Here is a 20773-nt window from a genome sequence, read left to right as displayed (position 1 = left end):
CGCTGATAAACTCGTAACGACTGCGATTTACATTTGAGGATGTACCCGCGGGTTAAGTTCACTGCGGCTACCGTTGCAATTAGCGATTGCGTTATGCGTTATGCGCGAACCGCGCGTGTGCCTTCGCAGACGAAAACCTTAACACCACTAAAAACATATTTACGCGCGATGACGTATACCTGTGGGTATTATAATCATAATATACGTATAATCAACGTGTGTGTGTGTGTAATAAACACAACGTGTGAGCCGGCAATTAGCCCGCATAGATTTACGCGCTTCGTCCCCGGCGAACACGTCGACTGACTCAGGGGTTTGGGCCGTTTAGGGGTGGTGGGGGTACGGCTACCGCAGTGATGATATTATTTTCGCACTAAATATTATCGTTTCGCGATCGCGGTTTAACCACGCGAATCCCACGCACACGTCACCGTTCGGAAAACCGTTTGACATCTTAAGGTCGTCATGTCATACCCGTGATTAACGGCCCAAATATTATTATCGTTATTCAAATATAACATAGGCAAACGCGTGTGTCGCTGCACGTGCCGCGCGGTTTCTAATTTGATGATAATATTGTTATCGTATTACGCGCGATGATAAATGCGATGATGGGCTTAACGTCCGCGGGACGAGCGATTTGATAATATGTACGCGCAGAGATTAGCTCACCCGGCCTCGTGTTTTTGCCCGTGTCCTTATGTCGTGTATTATGATACACAGCCGGATCAATATCGCGACGCTTACGACATGACCCGCGACATGATGATGGATTTCCGGGAGAAAAGGCGGACGGCCGAGTTCGTGTTCGTGTGCGTGCGACGTCTTCTGGCTTTTTCGTTCCTCAAAATACTCTTGGAGTGAGTGCGTCTATTTCTCCGTTGTGACCGTTTGCGATTATAATATTGTATATTCGTCGCCGTATTATTGTCCGCAGCAGTCAGAGTTACATGCACAAATACCTGACGGACATCGAACACGACAACGCGTACGTGACCAGATATTACCGGAAGATCGACGCCCGGCGGAAAAAGACCGGCAAGCACACGTTGCTGCCGCTCAAGAAGATCGAAAAGAGCAAAACGGTCGACTTGAGGAGCTACAAGCTAGTCGACCGCGAGTGTGATCACCTGGTGGGTATTATACATTCCACTTCCGGTATCGCGCCATCCCATAAACAAAGCTGTATAGCCGCAGTGTTTGTAAAGCGACGACCGACCGATCTATATATATTTTCACCACATACCTACGTGGCGTAGCTCGTACGACGCGCAGCCGAATCTGTTTATTATAGCTATACGTTTTGTCATAGGTGTGTCCACGGGGGTAGCACTGGTTGCAGGGTATGCACCTGCACTCCATGCGATTTCAGGTGGCACCATGAATTAAGAATTGTTCAAAAGGGGAGCAAAAGCCCCTTAGCTCCCTAGTACGACCAGGTTGCACCCTCTACGTCAAAGGTCTGGACACGCCTATGCATTTCGTACAAATTAAAACGTATTGTCCATCAAAATATACCGTTCACTATGGATCATAAACAAATTGATTAGCATAATACAATCTCTTGTCGTTTTCGTCGTAGCCACGAGTCTAATATTTTATTACGTTTTATTTTCCTTTTCGTTAATCTTTTGTCATTTTGTTATCGTGATTATTTTTATAATATTATAAAAAATAATACAGCGATAAAACAACGAATGGCTTCATCGGCTTTTATTATTATACTTCTCCTTTCAAGTCCAAATCGCGATATCAAATAATTGGATACAAAAATATACGAAAGACCCAGAGTTAACTGTAAAATACCTACGCAATAAAATAATATAAATAATAATTTTTTCACATTTTCATATTTACTGATTTAAATGCTTATAAATTGCATAAGCTGTTTTTTAATGAATTTTACAAAAACAATGATGTCAATAATATTTTGTTTATGTCTATTATAATCTGATAAAATGTGATTATTTATTCACTTTTTTTTTACTATAAAACAATAAACATTAGTAAGGTAAATACTATGCTTATATAATGTACTTTAGTTTAAAAGAAAATATTTATATGAAAAAATAATTATTAAATTAATAGTTCAAACATAAAAATACAAGTCAGAAAAGTACATTTTGAGAGCGTGCTAAATGTCTAGTTTCTAAACGTATTTTAATACGATTTAATAAACTATAATTCCATGTACGATTTAAAAATAATCTAATAACTTTAATATTTTGGTACATATTTTTAATATTGTCTAATATGAATCTATAATAAATACTCATATTTAGATATTTTTTCATACTTTTATTTTATTTTTACTTTGAATAGAACTGTAGAGAAATTATTTACTTATTCAACTATAGTATTAAAATATTCATATGAATAAAGCTCTAATTAAATGTATTCCTAATTTTTTGTTTTAAACTATAAATACTTGTATTGAAATTAAAATTAATAAATTTGGATTCGACCTATAACCCTATTATGGACAAAAAAATAAATGTAAATAAATATCTTAACATCGGCAATCATAACATGTACTGAATACTACCGGATGAACATAACGAGGATATAATGTGTGCTAAACTCTTATTTAAAAACCTAAAACGAAGTGATAGAAACATTATTACTTTGGAAATTTCACTGCAAAATGTATTTTAACTATTTTTATACATCTATCTGCACTTATTCATGGTATCTGTTAAGCAATTGTAATAACAAGATATTAAATCAAAAATCAACACATCATCGTAACATATTATTTTATAGTACAAGTTTATCGACGATACACGAATGCAAAAATATATTTGCTCGTAGCACAAATCGCAATCATTTTTACTTTCCTTTTTTCATATGACGTTACTGGATAGTATATCCATCATCAAATCAAAACTGATTTAAAACAATATTTTCTCCTTTCCAAGACTTATCATTGCATAACTAAAAACTTAATTTTGTATTAATTATTTAGAAAAAAAAAATCTAATAGCATTGAAACAACCTAAGACCAAACCATCCACCGCCGCTTAAGTCCAATGTTCGTAGGTGACATCGTAACAACACGCGGTTTGACGTTGTACCGCGGTGTTTCGTTCACCGTGGATTAGTCTTTAGTCCTATCCCCAAACATATCACAGCGAGTCTTCGTTTATGTAATACTATAATCGTGTGTTATATACCATTCTGATGGGGTTTGTTTGATGGATAATATAAACGCCCTTGCTAACGCGCGAGTATGATGTTATTATTGTGACATCGTACCAAACCCAATCCAGTTTAATTAACAAAACCCGAAACGTAATGAGTAATGACATCCGTACGACGTTAATATGAACCTAAGCTGAGAATAATTTATGTGTGCCTACCTAAGCTTTTGCATAGAAATCTGACGCGTTTTCGTTCCATTCTGCTATTTATATGATATGATGTCAGTATTATTTAATTATATGCGCGTACGCGTCCACCGCACAAGGTGAAATAACAATGAATTATATAAAAACAAAATTATTTTTCATCTTGAAATATTTTCCAAACTTTTTGTCAGGCGTACAATAACATATGAATTCCTGTGGCACATCTTGTCAGACTCAAAAAAGTGAGAGACAATATGAAAAAAAAAAAAATGTCGGATGTGCTTAGGAAAACAAACCAACGATAAAACGATGGCAAAAAATTCTATCAAATTATACGTATTTAACATGCATTCCGTAAACCCAATGCACCCATACAAAAGTAATACAATTTATTATAATAAAGATAACACTAATATGTGCATATATAAGTTATAAATTATAGTACTTATAATATGTGTGTAGTTTGTCTGAATTCAGTTTGATGGTAATCGTGGTAGACGATCGCTGATTTAGAAAACAGTTTAGGATAACAGGATACCGGATTATCTTGTAAACCATAAGTACAATATTATTCCGACGCGAGATTATTGGGTAATAAATTTCAATAATTATACGTGAATACTGAATAACGATAGCATGGCGTCCAGGACAGGCAATATAGCTACACCGGTGTCGTGAATATCTTTCCCGTTATCTCAAAATAATTTGATTAGTTTTGTTAAAAAATATAAGATATAATAATTGTAAAGCATACCTATTGTAATTTATATTACTGTATAACAATTTTTGCCCCTATACCTACAACTACTGAATTCAATTTTAATAGTACCTAACTAAGAAATAATTGACCTTTTTTTAAATGTATATACATTTAAATATTGTTTATAATACAGTTTCATGTATAGGAATTGGAAATATATTCAATAACTAATCATTAATTTTGGTGAATTTCGTCATTAAATTGTATTATTGTACATTATACATTCAAAAATTATTATAACTTGAAAGTTCTCATAAAATAAAACAGATACTTCTCGCAGGTTATATAAGACTTAAATATATTAAACCTCGCTCGAGACTATTACCTACACCATTATTTATCTGTTGTATGTTGACAAAAGCATAGATTTATCAAACGAATTCGCAAGCAAAACATTAATAACAAAACATTTTTTATTGTTATATAAAACGTAATATAATCCGAAACGTTATACTTTTTTCAATTTGTACGTACTTACAATAATTTAAAAAAAAAAATCTATTTCTTTATATTTGAAAATTATCTGTTAATTAATAAAAATTGTTTTAATGTAAATATTTAAGAAAAAAATATCTAATTTTTAAAATATATAAGATGGCAGTAGTAATTTAATAAAAATGTAAGTAGAAGTGTGCTTGAAAGCTATAGTTTTTTTTTATTACATAATTGGGCCGATTAAAACCTTTGCCCACTTCTATTTAAAACTAAAATTAAGCCAATCTTCTACTATGAAATTCAGTTAACTTATAATCAAAGATATTATTTTATTAATCATATTTCTATGCAAATAATAATGGTAATAATAATTTATAGATATTATTATCCCCTCACGAACTTATCAATAAATTATTATTAATATTTATTTGGTGTATCCAAGAAGAGGGGCCATACTATAAAAATAATAATTTAGTCAAATAAAAAATGTATATAATATAATATTTTAATAGTTACAGCCATAAGCCATAATTAAAACTGATAACAATTGTACAAACAAGGTTATATGAGTTATGACCTAGTTATTTTTAAATTAAATACATTTTGATGTAAAACAACTGTGAATCAACTTGTGTATCCTAATATTAATTATAATGTCCTAGTTAACTTCCAAATTTCACTTATATTTATAAATATATTATTATAATGATTATAAATTTATGAGAATTGTGTACATTTCGATGAATATTAAATGTGAGATTATTAGATAATGTAATAATGTAAATTATTAGATGTATAATGTTATTTAAACTAGGTTATATAATAAATAGCAGATAATACTTTAAAATACTTGCACGCGTGCACCCACGAGTTGTATTAGTTGTATTAGTTTATTAGTTGTATTTTAATAAAATAAAATCATTCAAACATAAATACAATTTCCACTGAAAGCCTTTTAAAGAGACAAGTGTTTTTCAATCTTTTTGATACAGCAATCAACTATTATAGTAACCCAAAAAAATAAACTAGTTGTATTGTTATTCTATAATAGGTTTTAGCATAATTATAACATTAATTGATCTTTTAATCTTATAATATGTTGTTTGTAACCTCTCAAAAAAATTAAACGATCTACGATATACATTGGTAAAGACTATAAAAACATCGCTCTTCATCGCTGCTATTGTATCAGTAAAAAATAATATTGGTGAAAATCTCGATTGGACAACATTGGTAAACGAAATACAGAGAATATATTCATTTATTTTATGAACAATGCATATTACTAAAATGATTTGTTTTATATGATTTTTCTTTTAATAAATTATTACTGTTCAAAATATATTGGCTCTTTTTATGCTATTTATAGGTTAATTTAATTTTTCAACTATTTTTTTGATTACGTTTGATACTATTTTTGTTTTTGGTTAAAAACCTTAAAAATTATTTAGGTATTAATTTATTATATATTTAAAACAAATTTTCCACATAACAATTGGAACTGAAAATATAATACACTTACAATATTTTTTATAAGTGTTATCACATTTCTAGACATTTTGTCAAAATCATTATTTGCAAATTTTTCTGTAATATAAAATTCATAAAAATTATAATTTTCATACCTAAATTATAAAAAATTAATTAAGTATTCTAAATAAGTTTTTCTTATAATAACTTTAAGCCTATGTTAAGCGTAATTCCAAAAATAATTTTAACGAGCGTCTGAAGTTTAAATTTTGAATAAATTAAAAATTCAGTCGTAAATCAACGATTTTTAATTTTTTTTTTTTTTAACTAAAAATGTACTAAAAATAGAAAAAATTTTGGAAAAAAAATTGAAACATTTCAATGTTACTTAAATTATTATTTTTTTTTTTTATACAAAACAATTTAAAACAATTAAAACTTGTTGTAATCTGTTCATAAGCAATTTAAATGTTCAAATATTTTTATTTTTTTAATTTTTATAAAATGTCACAAATGTTTAGAATCGATCAAAGTTCTTGAAAATTGAATACAAGATCCCACAAAAGTAAAAATTATATAAAATGTTCAATTTTTATTGCTAAGGTTTGTAATTTAATACAAGATTTCTTGCAAGGAGTAACTATTGAAACCCAAAAATCTTAAAAATATACTTCGTATTTCGTATATGCGCCAATTTTAAAATGTTGATTGAATTAGATATTTAAATAAAGAATAATGATTATAGTTACTTTCTCTTAATTAAAAACTATTGTTCGTTGGGACTTGAAACTTTAACGTACATTATTACATTTTATATACTTATACAGTAAGTATACACATTACACAATGACATTTTCAAAATATTTTCATTAATTTTAAGTTATTTTTAACTTTTACCACGAACTTCTACACACCGTTTGACAGTTAGTCAGTATTGGCTCAAAAAGGGTAAGTGATATACCTACTGAAATTAATTTATACAAATACAATAATTGAATATTATAGTAATAATTTATAAAAAATGTCTTCGGAAAAAAATAATTCAACTTACCACATTACTAATAATAAAATAAATTATCATAATAGTAATATAAAATAAATATAAATCATAAAATATGCTTATAAACACTACTAATATACACTTAGGAATAATGTTGACTGACAGTGTGTCCACACAATATCATTTTTTTATATGCATTGATTTATCATTCAATTCAATTTTAACTTATCCATTTCAATGACGTATTTAACAAAGTTGACTATCCATCGTAGTACACTCGATACCCAATACGGCTAATACTGTATAGCAATATTGCATGTTTGTCCACTATTTTTAATGATTGAAAGCGGCATAATTACGATCAACCTTAGTGAACTCGATGAATTTGTATTCATCCGAGACTAGCTCTGCTTGTAGATATTGAATACCAGCTACTATAATTTATTAATATTATAATACTGTGTAATCCGCGTATTACTATTTTGCAGTTCAAATCATTGGTGAAATTGGTGTTTGAAATTATCGCTGCCTCGTCATTGGTTTTATTGGACATCGTGTTTTACGAGGCGCTGGACGTAATCAAGAGACACGCCAAAATCGATTACTTCCAGACCGGCCACCACAACCTGTACATCAAGGTCAAGGGCACCGGAATGATCGCTAATTTGCTAAGGTCCGTCGTGGACAGGTTCAATTTCAGGAAAAACATCACCGTCAACCTTAGCAACGAAAGTTAGTAAAATACTATAATACCCTACGTCCCTACACTCTACAGATTACATGGGTTGGGTAAAATATTATTGTCGCTGTCATAAACCATAAGTTCAGAGCAAAAAGTGCTTACCAACTAGCTACTGTTGTAATTGCACACAATGTTTGAGAATAATGCATTCGTGAACAAAAAACCTTCATCGTGTTCATATTTTGCGAATGACACGTGAACGTCACTCACTTATATCAAACACGTAGTGAACGTGGACAGAATTTATATTTGTTTTAAATAACATTTAAGCAGTTCAAGTGGCATTCTCTTTTTAATTTATTTTTGATATTATCATGTTATGATATCGATATTTTATCTGTTTGGTGTTATCGACAAATGTCAAATTCATACAATATTTAAAAAAAACATGTTGAGCAGATATAGTTCAATGCGATTTACTTTTTTATTTATTTAAAGCGTGTTAAGATTTAGTGGATTAAATACAACTTCAATGCTGTGTGTTGCGACTTTGCTAGTGTCATGCTGATTCCATTGAACGTATTTGCGAGTAAACTTACAACTTCAATTATTATTATATAGTGATCTGCACTCAGAAGTGACTTTAATTTGTCAAACATAGTTTGAAATTAATAATAAATCTGGTCTTAAGTATAATGGACACATCACCATCAATGTGGGTCATTAGATGACTTTTATTCTTTTTATCCACTTCGATCAAAAAAATATCGTCTCTAATATGAATTGTTTTTTGTCCATTTAGTTATTTTTTTATAATAAATCGCATTATTGTAGATTTATTTTTTAATACTCTTGTACCAACTGACACTCTCAATTTCATGTCCTTATTCGTCTACTTTTTCTTCAATCTATTCAAAATTTCAAAATATTAATATCAAGACTTCAGTAGAACAAACTTTGATTCATCTATAGAAATTTTAAGTCTTATAAACTGGTGAACAATTTTGAGGTTCATGTCCACCGATCAAGCGGCCAAATTACTTAAAAAATCTGCACTTAAGAGTGATTCATTATCATGTGCCATTGCGTACTTATTTAAACAGATTTTTCTGTTGTGACTTTGTGAGTATTTAAAAAACTAAACATTTTTTTTAATTAAGAAGAAAGGTGCATCACAAATCACAAACTGTACAAAACCCTAATCTCAACTAGTATTACAAATTGTCACGTCTATACGTGCTCAATGTAAAATAAAGTCTAAGCAGGTTTACAGTAATCATCTGAATATAATATAAATGCAGGTAAACCATATCAAGTTTTTCCTCAGTATATATATATAAAAAAAGGAATAAACATTTTTTGATTTCAATTAAATATACTCATAAATTAACAATTCTTATTTATTCACCATCTAATATTTTATTAGTATTTCATTAATTTAACTGCTTAGTATTAGCAGTCTTAGAATCATTAGCAAACATTAATAGTTCAGGCTAGATAGAATCTCATATAATATAGCCCTATATGTTTTTATTCCTCAGCTAATCTATTTTTTAATTTTTTAATAAATATCTCCAAGAAAGTGTTGCCCCCTGCTTGGAAGGTAGTTATAATCATCTCCTGTATCAAATACTTCATGTGATGTCACAAACTACCGTCCGATACCAAGTTTATATTTTACGGAAAAGCTTAAATTTGAATCAATTGTGTATTTAAGTAAAGTAAATGTATTTTAAGTATCGACCAAATTGATCATATACTGTACTATCAATTCAGTCAACCAGCATGAGTTTTTCCCATGCTATATATATATATATGTTACTGGGACTAGTGTGGTTTTTTTCTTAAAATTATTGCTTTTGTGTATGAAGCTTTTAAATCCATGTTGTAAGTCGATATTGTCTAAACTTAATTTCCAGAGACTTTTGATACGGTCAATTGCGGCTCTTGGTGATATGTTTTAAGTTACCTAAGCAACTATGGATGATGGTGAACCAATTCTATCCTTTTACAATCCTTTTTGAGTAGCCAAATCTAGTTTGTCACTTTATAGTACAATGTGTTGTACTCCCAAGGGTAGTCACATCTCCCCCACTACTATTCCACACCTTTATTAAACAATATTTATTCTGTTATTTATTCTTGTCAAATCCTTCGTTTTGCTGATGACAAAAAAATATTCTGAATACATTTCCAAACTATTACAACTTACATTTTGTAAATTTTAAATTTTAGTATAAAATACGAATATAGAATACAACGATTACGATATTTCCGATTGCTACTTAAAGTGACTAGAATAATTATTATTCAATCAAAACGTATTTATATTAATTAAAGAAAAATACATAGGTAAGGCTATTATTTCATAATTAAACAATTAATGATTTATAATCATGTAATAGAAGCAATAGGTATAAAAAAACAATAACAATAATGTAATTAACCGTTTATTTGTTATTAGTTTATTACTTATTAGTTATTATTAATTATTATAATTACACATTTATAATATTAGTTATTAATTGTTTCTCAGCTAATGCAACACGTTATTAATTTTATTACGCTTTAATGATTTACCCAGAGTATAATAATATTATCTAATTATTATGTTTATATTTGTGGGTCATACATATATATATATATATGTACAGTTAGATTTAGATATCTATCTTAAAATTTAAATATAGATGGCATAATAATCTATTAATAAATAACTATTTAAATATAAGTATACCAGTAGTTATCGCACACCACGGGTTGATTGCCGATAAATAGCCGAGTAAGATGGATAAAATAATACCGAGAGATTATAATAATTACTACACGTATAGACGGTAAAAACAAATAAGCATGATTATAGCGTGGTCTATATCTACAGATTTCAGTTTTAGTAGCTATAAATTAGTGTCCAATTTTATTCGTCATCATTGTTAACTTTTAATGATCGTCGTTATTCATAATACGGAGTTATAGTATCTCGCATTTTGTGGAGACAGACCCGCGGTACCTATAGCAATAGCACCTACCTACTATATAGCGCGTCGTGTAAAGAAATCGGATTAATTATAAGACATCATCTTTTGACAAATATTAAGCACGTTATTAGTTTTATGTCTCAGTAGAGATATATTAGGTATACGTCGTGTGTGGGTATGTATTATATTTTTATTGCTGAAGTATAAGGCTTTAATATAATACTGCGTAATTTGAAGTATATGCGGTCGTTAAGGTGGCCGACGCATGCATGTTATACCTATTTATTACAACGCATATTACGTATGTAATATACCATAATAAACAAATTACCTGTGTGTTATTATAATTTATAGTACTTATTGAATTGCATATCCGTCGAAATGCGCAGTTTATTACATTATTTGTTACGATTGCGCTGTAGATAACGACCGCCGAGACTCCGTCGCAGTTTAGGACCTTATTAGAACCAATAATACTCGATTCATATTAAGAAGGAACCTCGGTGGTGACCAGTTTTCGTCGGGAGATTGTCACGCAACACCCATTCGTCAAACCCACAAAGTTAATCATTTATCCGCAAACCGTGTAGTGAAGCCAAGCACCTGCGCACAAGTCGACCGCCAATAGTACTTTCTATCGTGAATAGAGTTACGGGCAGACATCGCGCGTCGTCGTCTTTAAATATTTGAGAATAGTTGATGAAAGCATTATTGATATTGACGTATAGACCGTATAGTAGTGTCATAATATATAATACATAATGAGAATACGAAACCTCATGTTCCTTGACTCCCTGTACCTACCGTAGTACCAACATGATTTTTAATAAGAGTAACTACTTTTTATAATAGAATATACCTAGTTCTTACATACATAATAATATTATATTATAATAGTTATCACCACGATTAAACAACTAAATTAAAAAATGTATGTTATAAATGATGCGAAATCAAGTATATTTTTTCACATTACTCGTTAAAAAAATAATACGAATTAATAATAAAAATATGATTGAGACGCGGCGCTTTAAATAGGCAATTCATAACACACAACTTATTTATAAGCGTTTTGTTTAAATAGATAATAAGTAGTGATGGGTCGAACTCTGATTTTTTAAATCGAACCGAACTTGAACCGAATTTTAAATAATTTTTTCGAACTCGAACCGAACCGAACCTTCATATTTTCTACCGAACCGAACCGAAACGAACCTAGAATCATTTTAAGTCGAACTCGAACTCGAACTCAATATTTTTTATCATTATTATTATAAATGATACATAAGGTGCCTGTTACAGTTTATAACTTTCTATCGCCAATAGTCTAATTATTTCTAAAAAAATGATTATCAATTTTTATTTTTTTTAAATAAATGTTGAAGAATTGTAAAAATATTTGGTCTCTGAACTATCGTGGTCAGTAAGTCAGGTTCGACAAATATTTTCAAGTTCGATTTTCGAACAGTAAAAGATGTTTGATAGTTCGGTTCGAATTGTTTTCGTGCCGAGTTCGAATTTCGAATCGAACCGAACATCAAGGGTTCGGTTCGGTTCGAGATTCGAACAGTTCGACCCATCACTAATAATAAGCTATAGATTATATTATTAGAATTCTTTACAGCACAGCAAACATGGTGTGTTTATAAACCACATCGAAAAAAATATTTTAATCCTGAACGTTTATACTACTCAAGATTAATCAGGAAAGCCGAAACAACGAAGGTAGTATAGGAATGATTGCACCTACAACAATTGCATTATTAGGGCCGGATCCCACGGTAAAAAAGTATAAACCTTATTCAAAGGTCTGAATAAACACGTGAAAAAAGGCAACGAATATTATATAATTTTCAATAATATCTTCGAATTTATTTTTAGTTGTGTGCCCATAAAACCCATATATTTAGGTATTAATACCGTAGTCTATAGATATACATGTATTTACATATTATAGTGTTGTACTTCGTCACCGAGAGAAACAATATTTGCAAATATATATTTTTTTTATCTATTTAGTTTTACAGTAAATTTTAATATTAATTTTTTACATTGTTTTTTAGAACATAAATGTAAATTATAATTGATTTGACCGTCCTCTCCAAGAATATAACCCTAGGAGGCTAGAAATAATGATAATTATAGGTTTGTCCATATAGTCAAAAATCGTTTCGGCGTCCCTTCTTGTCATCAACATAATATATATTATAATTTATAGTACTCATCACCATTAAAATATCGTGAAGTGAAATTATTTACGTCTACTTACTAGTTATTTATATATACAGTGTGTCTCCCGAATCCACACAAATTGGATGCATATTACCTGCACAAAATATACGGCACTTTAATGCTGGTGTTTGTCATGACCGTATTCGCTGGGTACTCGAGCCGGCTAAAAAGATTGATCTGCGCGGTATTTTTCCGGAAGAGAGAAAAGCGCAGAGTGCTATACCTGTACAACGAAACATTAAGAAAGCGAACGGCGTTCTTCAGGTACATGAAGCAAAAGGTGGCAAAATTGGCACGCGAAAACAAATTATCGGTGAGTTTAGAGTAAAAAAAACTGTGCCGACCAGACGACATATTATATACATACTCTGCAGGCACAATTCAACGGACTTCAGGGGCAATGCATAAAGAATAAACAGTTTCCAGAGCATTATAAGATTTAACCGAATCATATGAATATTTTCGATGATTCCCGTGAACTTGCTTAGGGGTAGTGGAAAGGAAAGGGTCGAGAACCAAACATAACCATTGAATTGTGTCGTATTCATAGCAGATATGGACATGACGTTGCACGTTATATTTTTTCCATTGCTTTGTCTTCAGAAGATCTTGATATTTTTCTGATGTTGAGACTTAAGTTTCCGGCACTGTTTGGCTGGCTGGTGTGGTTTGCATGTGGCCGGAGAAAATGTCTGATTTGTGGCGAACCAGAAACAAATGCCGGCAAACAGTATGGTTGCAACACAGTTGGATGTGTTTACATACATTGCGAACAGTGTTGGAAAGATGTTGGCGTCTGTTATGCCTGTTCAGAGATATTCATAAAAAAGGATAATGAATATAATCTGGACGCAGATACTACTGCCGAGGGTTATGTAGACACTGATTATTATGAATAGAAAAAAAACATTACGGTTCATTAAAATCACATCATTAACTTTAATAGGTATTATATAATTCACTTACAATTAAGACAATGAAAAAAAAATTAAATTAAATGTTCATAGATATAGTGTTTAAATAAGTTACAATTGTTAAATTATACATATAAATAAAAATCAAATACCATTAACTTTCTACAAATAAATTTACAATTTTGTCATTGACTGTGACATCCAAACACTACAGTAAGACTTCTGTACTATGATCACTAAAAAAACCAGAAAAAATTGCAACTTTACAGTTGTTACTTTATTTAGAGGTCTAGAAGTAAACCATTAACAGAAGTTTCACTATATTACACTGCTTGCTTTATATGATCCGACAAAACATAACTCTATACAAACATATTAATATTATTAAGTGACCCACTTACAGTATCAATTAAACAAGGAGATCTCTAAATAAATTCGCCATTTTTATGTTTATATAATATATATATATATACATACTTCAATCATCATCAATGACTATAATTTCACTACCTAATTGTTTCCTAAAATAAAAAATTAAGTAATTAAAATTCCATAGTTGTAAAATAGTATAAATCATATATAATACTAACATAAATTCATTTTTAATATTATTATATTCATCCATGTAAGCATTCCTTAAATTTGGTTCCAGTTTCCATAATCCTTTAGAATAAATACTGTCATTTAATTTTAAGGAGCCCTCAGTCAGTTCAAAACGAATATAATCAAGCCACACTCCTAAAAATATAACATTACAATGTATATTAACTTCATGTTTTTTTGTTTTATTGATAAAATTATACAATTTATATAATATAAGTAGTATATTAATCAATACGCATAAGGAAAATTAATATTATAATAACAAGGATTTTTAGCATTGAGGAAAAACCATAGTTTGGTATAAGATTAATTAAGTTATATGTATTTAATTAATTAAAGAATAAAGCCATTGCCATAATATAATAGATTTAGAAGAATTTAGGGGATAACAATTATTAGTAGATTTTGAACATGAGGGTTGCTATGATTTTAAAGATAGCTACTGAATTGGAAAAAGTATAGTTTACCTATTTCAATGACTATTGGATTGTGGTCATCAGTATGGAGTGTATGATTTGAAACATGGAGAAATATTAGTTATGACTTAACGTATAAGTTAGAATATTTATGACTTTTGCATATTTTTTTTATTTAAGTTGTGTATATTGCATACCAAATTATAAATCCGTTATGTATGGAATAAAACTAGCTATATTATATTTTATTTTGTAGTTTTCCATTTTTAACTTTAAATGAATTTTATCATATTAAATTTATTACCTATAGTCATTGCTTAAAGGTGCACAAGCCTGACATACATACTTTTATAAACATATTATGCCTATAGGAAAAAACCTATAGGTATTATTGTTGGTGACCAACCACAATTCATATAAATGCACACACATGGTACATGTAGTTTCTATTAATAACCTATTAAAAATGTATAGAATATATTGAATGAATAATGTATAATACAATTTTAAGCCCAAGTATATTTGACTTTTTTAAGTGTAACTGATATTTTTGAGCATATTTACATACATTTAGAAGATTTTTTAAGGTCGCATTCTAACCTAAATTATGAATGGTGGTTTTTGATTAGATTAATTATAATTTTTGTACGTTATTATTATTTTTATTTTAAGAAACCTGAAAGTATCTGATGAATTTTAATCTAAAAATGTATTGAACACTTCTTACCAATGTTATCTCTGCCAAATAAAATGCAAGCTTCATCATACAATTTTCTTACAGTACTTAATTCAAAATCTAATATCTCCGATTCAATAGATATCATTACTAAATACAATTTACAACATGGTGGCTTTAACTCTTTTAGTTCATTGAATAGATTACGAGTAGCATCTATGTCCTTAAACTCTATACACCATTTTAAATATTTAGGTCTGATTTCCAAAGAAATATCTTCATAGGATATATTTGAGCCTTCTTCAAGTAATGTTTGAAGCTATAAAAATATTAACAGTCAGTACACATCATTTAAAAAATAATAAATTATCAAATAATTAAATATCAGAGGAATAAATATTCTAAGTTATAATTTATATTATATTATAAATGTATCTTACCACATCAGGTCGCTTTTTTCGCATATATCTTATCATTATCTTCCATAAAGGTAGTGAATTTTTTTTTAATGAACGAACACCTTCTTGGAAAACATTCATCAGCTTATCAAAATTATTTAATTCCAAATGAAGCTTTAATAATTGTATCCAAATTTTTTTATTATTTTCAGTACATAAAACAGCATCTAACAAAATATCTAGCTGATCTACGTGTATGAACTCTACCTAAAAAATAAAATAAAACACATAAGTTATAAGGTATTAGTAATATTATAATACAAGTCTTATTCAATAATAAAAACACTGTAAAACTTATTCAATGTTACATTAATAATGGATTCTTTTTTTTTTATTATTATTATTATTAATAATATTTTAGCAATATTTAAATAAAATTTAAAAACACAATCTTTTATAAATACTATAATAATTCAATATTCAGGATATTAATTAATGTGTTTAAAATTTATCAAGACTAAAATAATTGGTATTTTATCTATGTGAAATAGCATAACAATTATAATAAACAAAAATTAAAATACTTAAAAGACTTTCTATAATAATTAACTAACATTGTGATATTAATTAATATTAAAGCAGTTTTTAATATTTAAATTAGTTACTTAAAATAGCTTCAAATAATAATAATACAGAATAATTCAATTAGTTTTACTGTATTGTTAAACATGGTGATAAGTAGAGTCCGGATTTGTATGCAAAAACATATTTTTAACAAGCGTATGCTGTTTGATGGGAGTAAGAAATGTTTGCATTTCATAACCTGTAGAATCTGTCAAAAAAAAGTTTTTTTTGCATATTAATGCATATTTTGACTTCAGATAACATTTCAGAATATTTTAGTATATGATACATATCATAGAATATTTTAGCATATTTCCGTAATATTGGATTATATTAAAGGATATTCAGCATATATAAGACAATAATGTAACATAAGATATAATTATATAAATAATGATAAATTATAAATTCATAATCATATTGCAATTTTTTTTTTTTACTTATTAGTTAGTATTATCAATATTTTTCAGAATATTTTGAGAATATTTAGAATATTTTTGGGAATATTTCGTCAATTTTAGCTGCATATAAACATCATATTTCAAACGTTTTAACAGAATATAAACCCGGACCCTAGTGATAAGTATCATACGTTAGTAAACTTAAATCACTTTTCAATTTTTAGAGTATTTTATTATTAATATTTAATCAGTATAGTAATTAAATAACAATAAGCATAATAGCATTTTACTCAAATTATCACCCAAGTTAACAATATAAATGTATAGTATTAAACGTAAATTAAACCTATTTATATTATTATAACTAATTTAACACAATGATTATTATTTCTTTTTACAATTATTTATAAATAAATAACAAAATATCTTAACTAAAATTGACTATACCTAACAGAATAGATGTTAGAGTTTAATATACCAATTGTATGAACACACAAGAACATTAATAAAATAACTTTAAAAATGATAAGAAAAATTAAAAATAATTGATATTTTCACCTACATTCTCTTGACAAAAGTCGATATAACAAGATAACAGCTTCTCATCGATTGTAAACAATACATGCATATGATCAAACAAATCAATAACGCGCTTGCTTAAGAGGATTAATACACCAGTGTCGACAAGGTCTAAATCCAACTCCTATGGAAAAAAAATTAAAATGTTAACATCGTACACTGTATTTTAAACATTTTTATGCTTGTAAAAATAAAAAATTACTTCGATTTTGTGTTTACAATTATTAAGCAAACTCAACTCTGCTTTAAACTGCAACAGCAATTCGTGTTTGGTGACCACTTTGTTGGCAATTTTCTCGTTGATCGATATACGGTCGTTATTCAGCACACTAAACAAAACAAAAGGATTAACTTGGACACGCGATGACTTGTTTTGTTCGCATAAAACAATACACCGGGGTATACTCACGTAAACTCGTCCCATTTCAAAATGTTATAGGTCTTCAAAAACTCTCTTTCGAAATCCATTTCGTTAGGATGACTAGCTGTCACGACGGTTCGTTCATACACATATAATATGGCGAATTTATCTAATTAATTTAGTTAAATTAACAACAACATTAAACTAACACATAACAAGAACGGAGCTGTGAGTCTTCGAGTATTTATCTTGCATCGTCTCAGTTCTCGTCGTTCGTATGATTTTTTTTTCTTATCATCGTCATTTGGTATATATTCAATCTATTATGTAGTACGAATCACAGAATATAATAAAATAAATAAAATATATTATAAAATTATATGTAAAATATACCTATTGGTAATAGTGAATTAGTGATAATACAGAATATTTAATGAATATTGTTATCACGGACTAAGATAAACATAGTAAAATGTTATGATTACTGGAATGCTCAACAAGCATTGCAGTGTTGCCCGAGAGAGAATTTTAGGCAGAGATACCACAAATGGTATACTATCTGTGTCTCGCGCACGGCGTTTATAACTCATACATTTATTTCACAGAGGGTGATCTCTGTACCTACAATCATTTAATATTTAATTAGATCCGTAGATATACATTTTGTAACACTTAAATTTTTTTTCATTTATTAAATGTATTTTTAAATTGTGGTGTAAATGTTTGATCGCAGTGAAATAATATAAAAAATATTGTTTCAACAATGCATTTTGTTCCAAGAAAAATTGGGTAAGTATTAAATAATACCTATACGTAAATGAACGGTTTTTTTCTGGAAACAAGGCATTGAATTAAATATAATTTGAAATATAACTGTAGTGAATAAATAAGTTTTGAAACAATCAATAGGTTTATCTACTTGCACTATTTACATAAACCTACGCAAAACAATACACATTTTAACATTATTTTAAAAAAATTTTTACTTTGTTCAATGTAATTTTACAAATTGTATTATTTAAATATTTAACTATTAATACTTATTAATTATCGAGTTATTATTAAAATTAAATTAACTACTATTTTTTTACTAAACGAGATCGCATGTACATAAATTTAAAGAACAAAATATAGTATATTTTATAGTGTGCAAAACTATTGAATTTGTATTAGACAAAACACTACTTAATGCTTATAAAGTTATAAATAGGTATTTTTAGTCTATAGACTATAGAATATTGTTTACTCTGCAGTGATTATAATTTTCGTAGTATAATGATAATTTGTAATTGTTAAAATTTACAATAGATACCAAATGACTAATTAATATTTTATTACACGGCTTTCTATAAATGTCGAGGTTCTAGACTTATGGTAATTAAATCATTCAATTTCGATATTAAATTCTTGATCACACGATGTTGAACGATAGGCAGTTAAATTAATTCGTCATAATTTTTTTAGAGAAAAATGATATTAGTGATATTATTCAAAGTTCCTTGAAATAAATGAAAATTTGATTTCCGAACTAGGAATAAAGCCAAATGGTGCCTTTCCTTATCGCGTAATGGTTTATAAAAACAAATTATGAACGTGAATAATTTTGGTAGAGTAGTACCTACCTACTGTACGGTATAGGGGCGGATCCAGAGACTGTTGGGGAGTCTTAGTTTAAATTTTTCGTATTATTCTTGGTATTTCTGTAAACTAATAAACCATATACAAATATGTGCTACGCAATTAATCTTTTAAAAATAATAAAATAATATCATAGGATATTTTATGTTAACTTATTATTAAAGTTTATGTATAGGTTCTTCATAATATATACATAATATAGATAACACAGATACATACCGTCGTGCCTCTATCTACATATTTGTACGTGTGTATGATAATATAATATGTTTTTTTGTTTATAATTTTTTTTTTTAACAATATACAATTTTTTAGAAATACGAGCCTGGGGAGAGGGAATGCGGCTTTTTGGGCCTCCTCTGAAGCCACTCTTGCTAGGTACAGTGGTCAGTGACCGTCTACATGTTTATTTATACTGACATCTTGTGAGCTATATGACGATTTGTACAGGCCCCGCAAAACAGCGCCACAGCGACATAATATTATAATAGAATATGGTTTAATCCTTAGAGTAATAAAACAAATCACAAACACTAACAGACTGATATTTAAATGCCCATCGCAGATTCACGATCTAAATCAAAATGAAATACAACGACAATGCCGTTATCACCCGGCTTTGATGTTCGAGAATATATAATATCTAGAATAAATTACTTTGAGCCAACATCGATCTAGCCCACTCGGATATTCGGCAATTGCCAGGGGCCCTGGAATATTTATACATAGAAGGCTCATAGCCAAGTATAAAAATGTATATTTAAACCACTTATGACTCAGGTTCCAATCAAATCAATTTGTAAACATTGAGCATTGTGATGATTGAAATCTGGTTTATTCAACAAATTATAGGTACATGGTACATACCAATCAAATAGGTACCTACGTTTTTGTACTCCGATCTACACAGGCAGTGATATAGCATGGAACTTGGTTACCCTAGGGCCTATAGGAGATATGCCCCCTTAAACACAGACTTTTAAACATTCAATTATTAAATAGTGATACTATGAATTTTTTTCGTATTTTAAATAAAATTATTTCTGATTCAATATAATTCAATTAAAATAAAAAATGTTCAGTGTTTTTTAAATGTAATAATAAAGGTTCTGTATCTGTCCAACTTAGACATACCTATTGGCGGGACCTTTGTGGCAGCACTGACCTAATATACGCCACTAAAAACAAGTTAAAAATAAAGATAAAATTATTTATATGTTAGGATTTTCCAGCAAAATGAATTAAAAAATAATATCTAT

At 28.8% G+C, this 20773-nt stretch overlaps 2 protein-coding genes across 2 annotated transcripts in view; one reads left to right on the top strand and one right to left on the bottom strand.

Moving 5' to 3' along the window:
• Positions 1-13830, top strand: part of LOC132925084 (protein sneaky) — a 29531-nt gene extending 15701 nt beyond the window's left edge. The window contains exons 7-11 of the mRNA XM_060989512.1: positions 637-860; positions 938-1133; positions 7501-7744; positions 12961-13221; positions 13511-13830. Coding sequence (XP_060845495.1) covers positions 637-860; positions 938-1133; positions 7501-7744; positions 12961-13221; positions 13511-13803 — 1218 coding nt within the window. The 3' untranslated portion in view covers positions 13804-13830. The remainder of the gene's footprint in view (positions 1-636; positions 861-937; positions 1134-7500; positions 7745-12960; positions 13222-13510) is intronic.
• Positions 13824-18288, bottom strand: LOC132917611 (uncharacterized). Its single transcript, XM_060978435.1, has 7 exons — positions 17925-18288; positions 17718-17844; positions 17499-17639; positions 15954-16178; positions 15565-15832; positions 14409-14556; positions 13824-14339 (listed from the first exon to the last, which is right to left on the bottom strand). Exons 1-7 carry the CDS (start codon positions 17981-17983, stop codon positions 14297-14299), a joined length of 1011 nt encoding a protein of 336 aa, XP_060834418.1. The 5' UTR covers positions 17984-18288; the 3' UTR covers positions 13824-14296.
• Positions 18289-20773: the final 2485 nt, after the last annotated feature.

Source organism: Rhopalosiphum padi, chromosome 1 (genome assembly GCF_020882245.1).
Source record: "Rhopalosiphum padi isolate XX-2018 chromosome 1, ASM2088224v1, whole genome shotgun sequence".
In the NCBI taxonomy this organism is placed as follows: Eukaryota; Metazoa; Arthropoda; class Insecta; order Hemiptera; family Aphididae; genus Rhopalosiphum; species Rhopalosiphum padi.
This window is presented reverse-complemented; position numbering and strand designations above follow the sequence as displayed.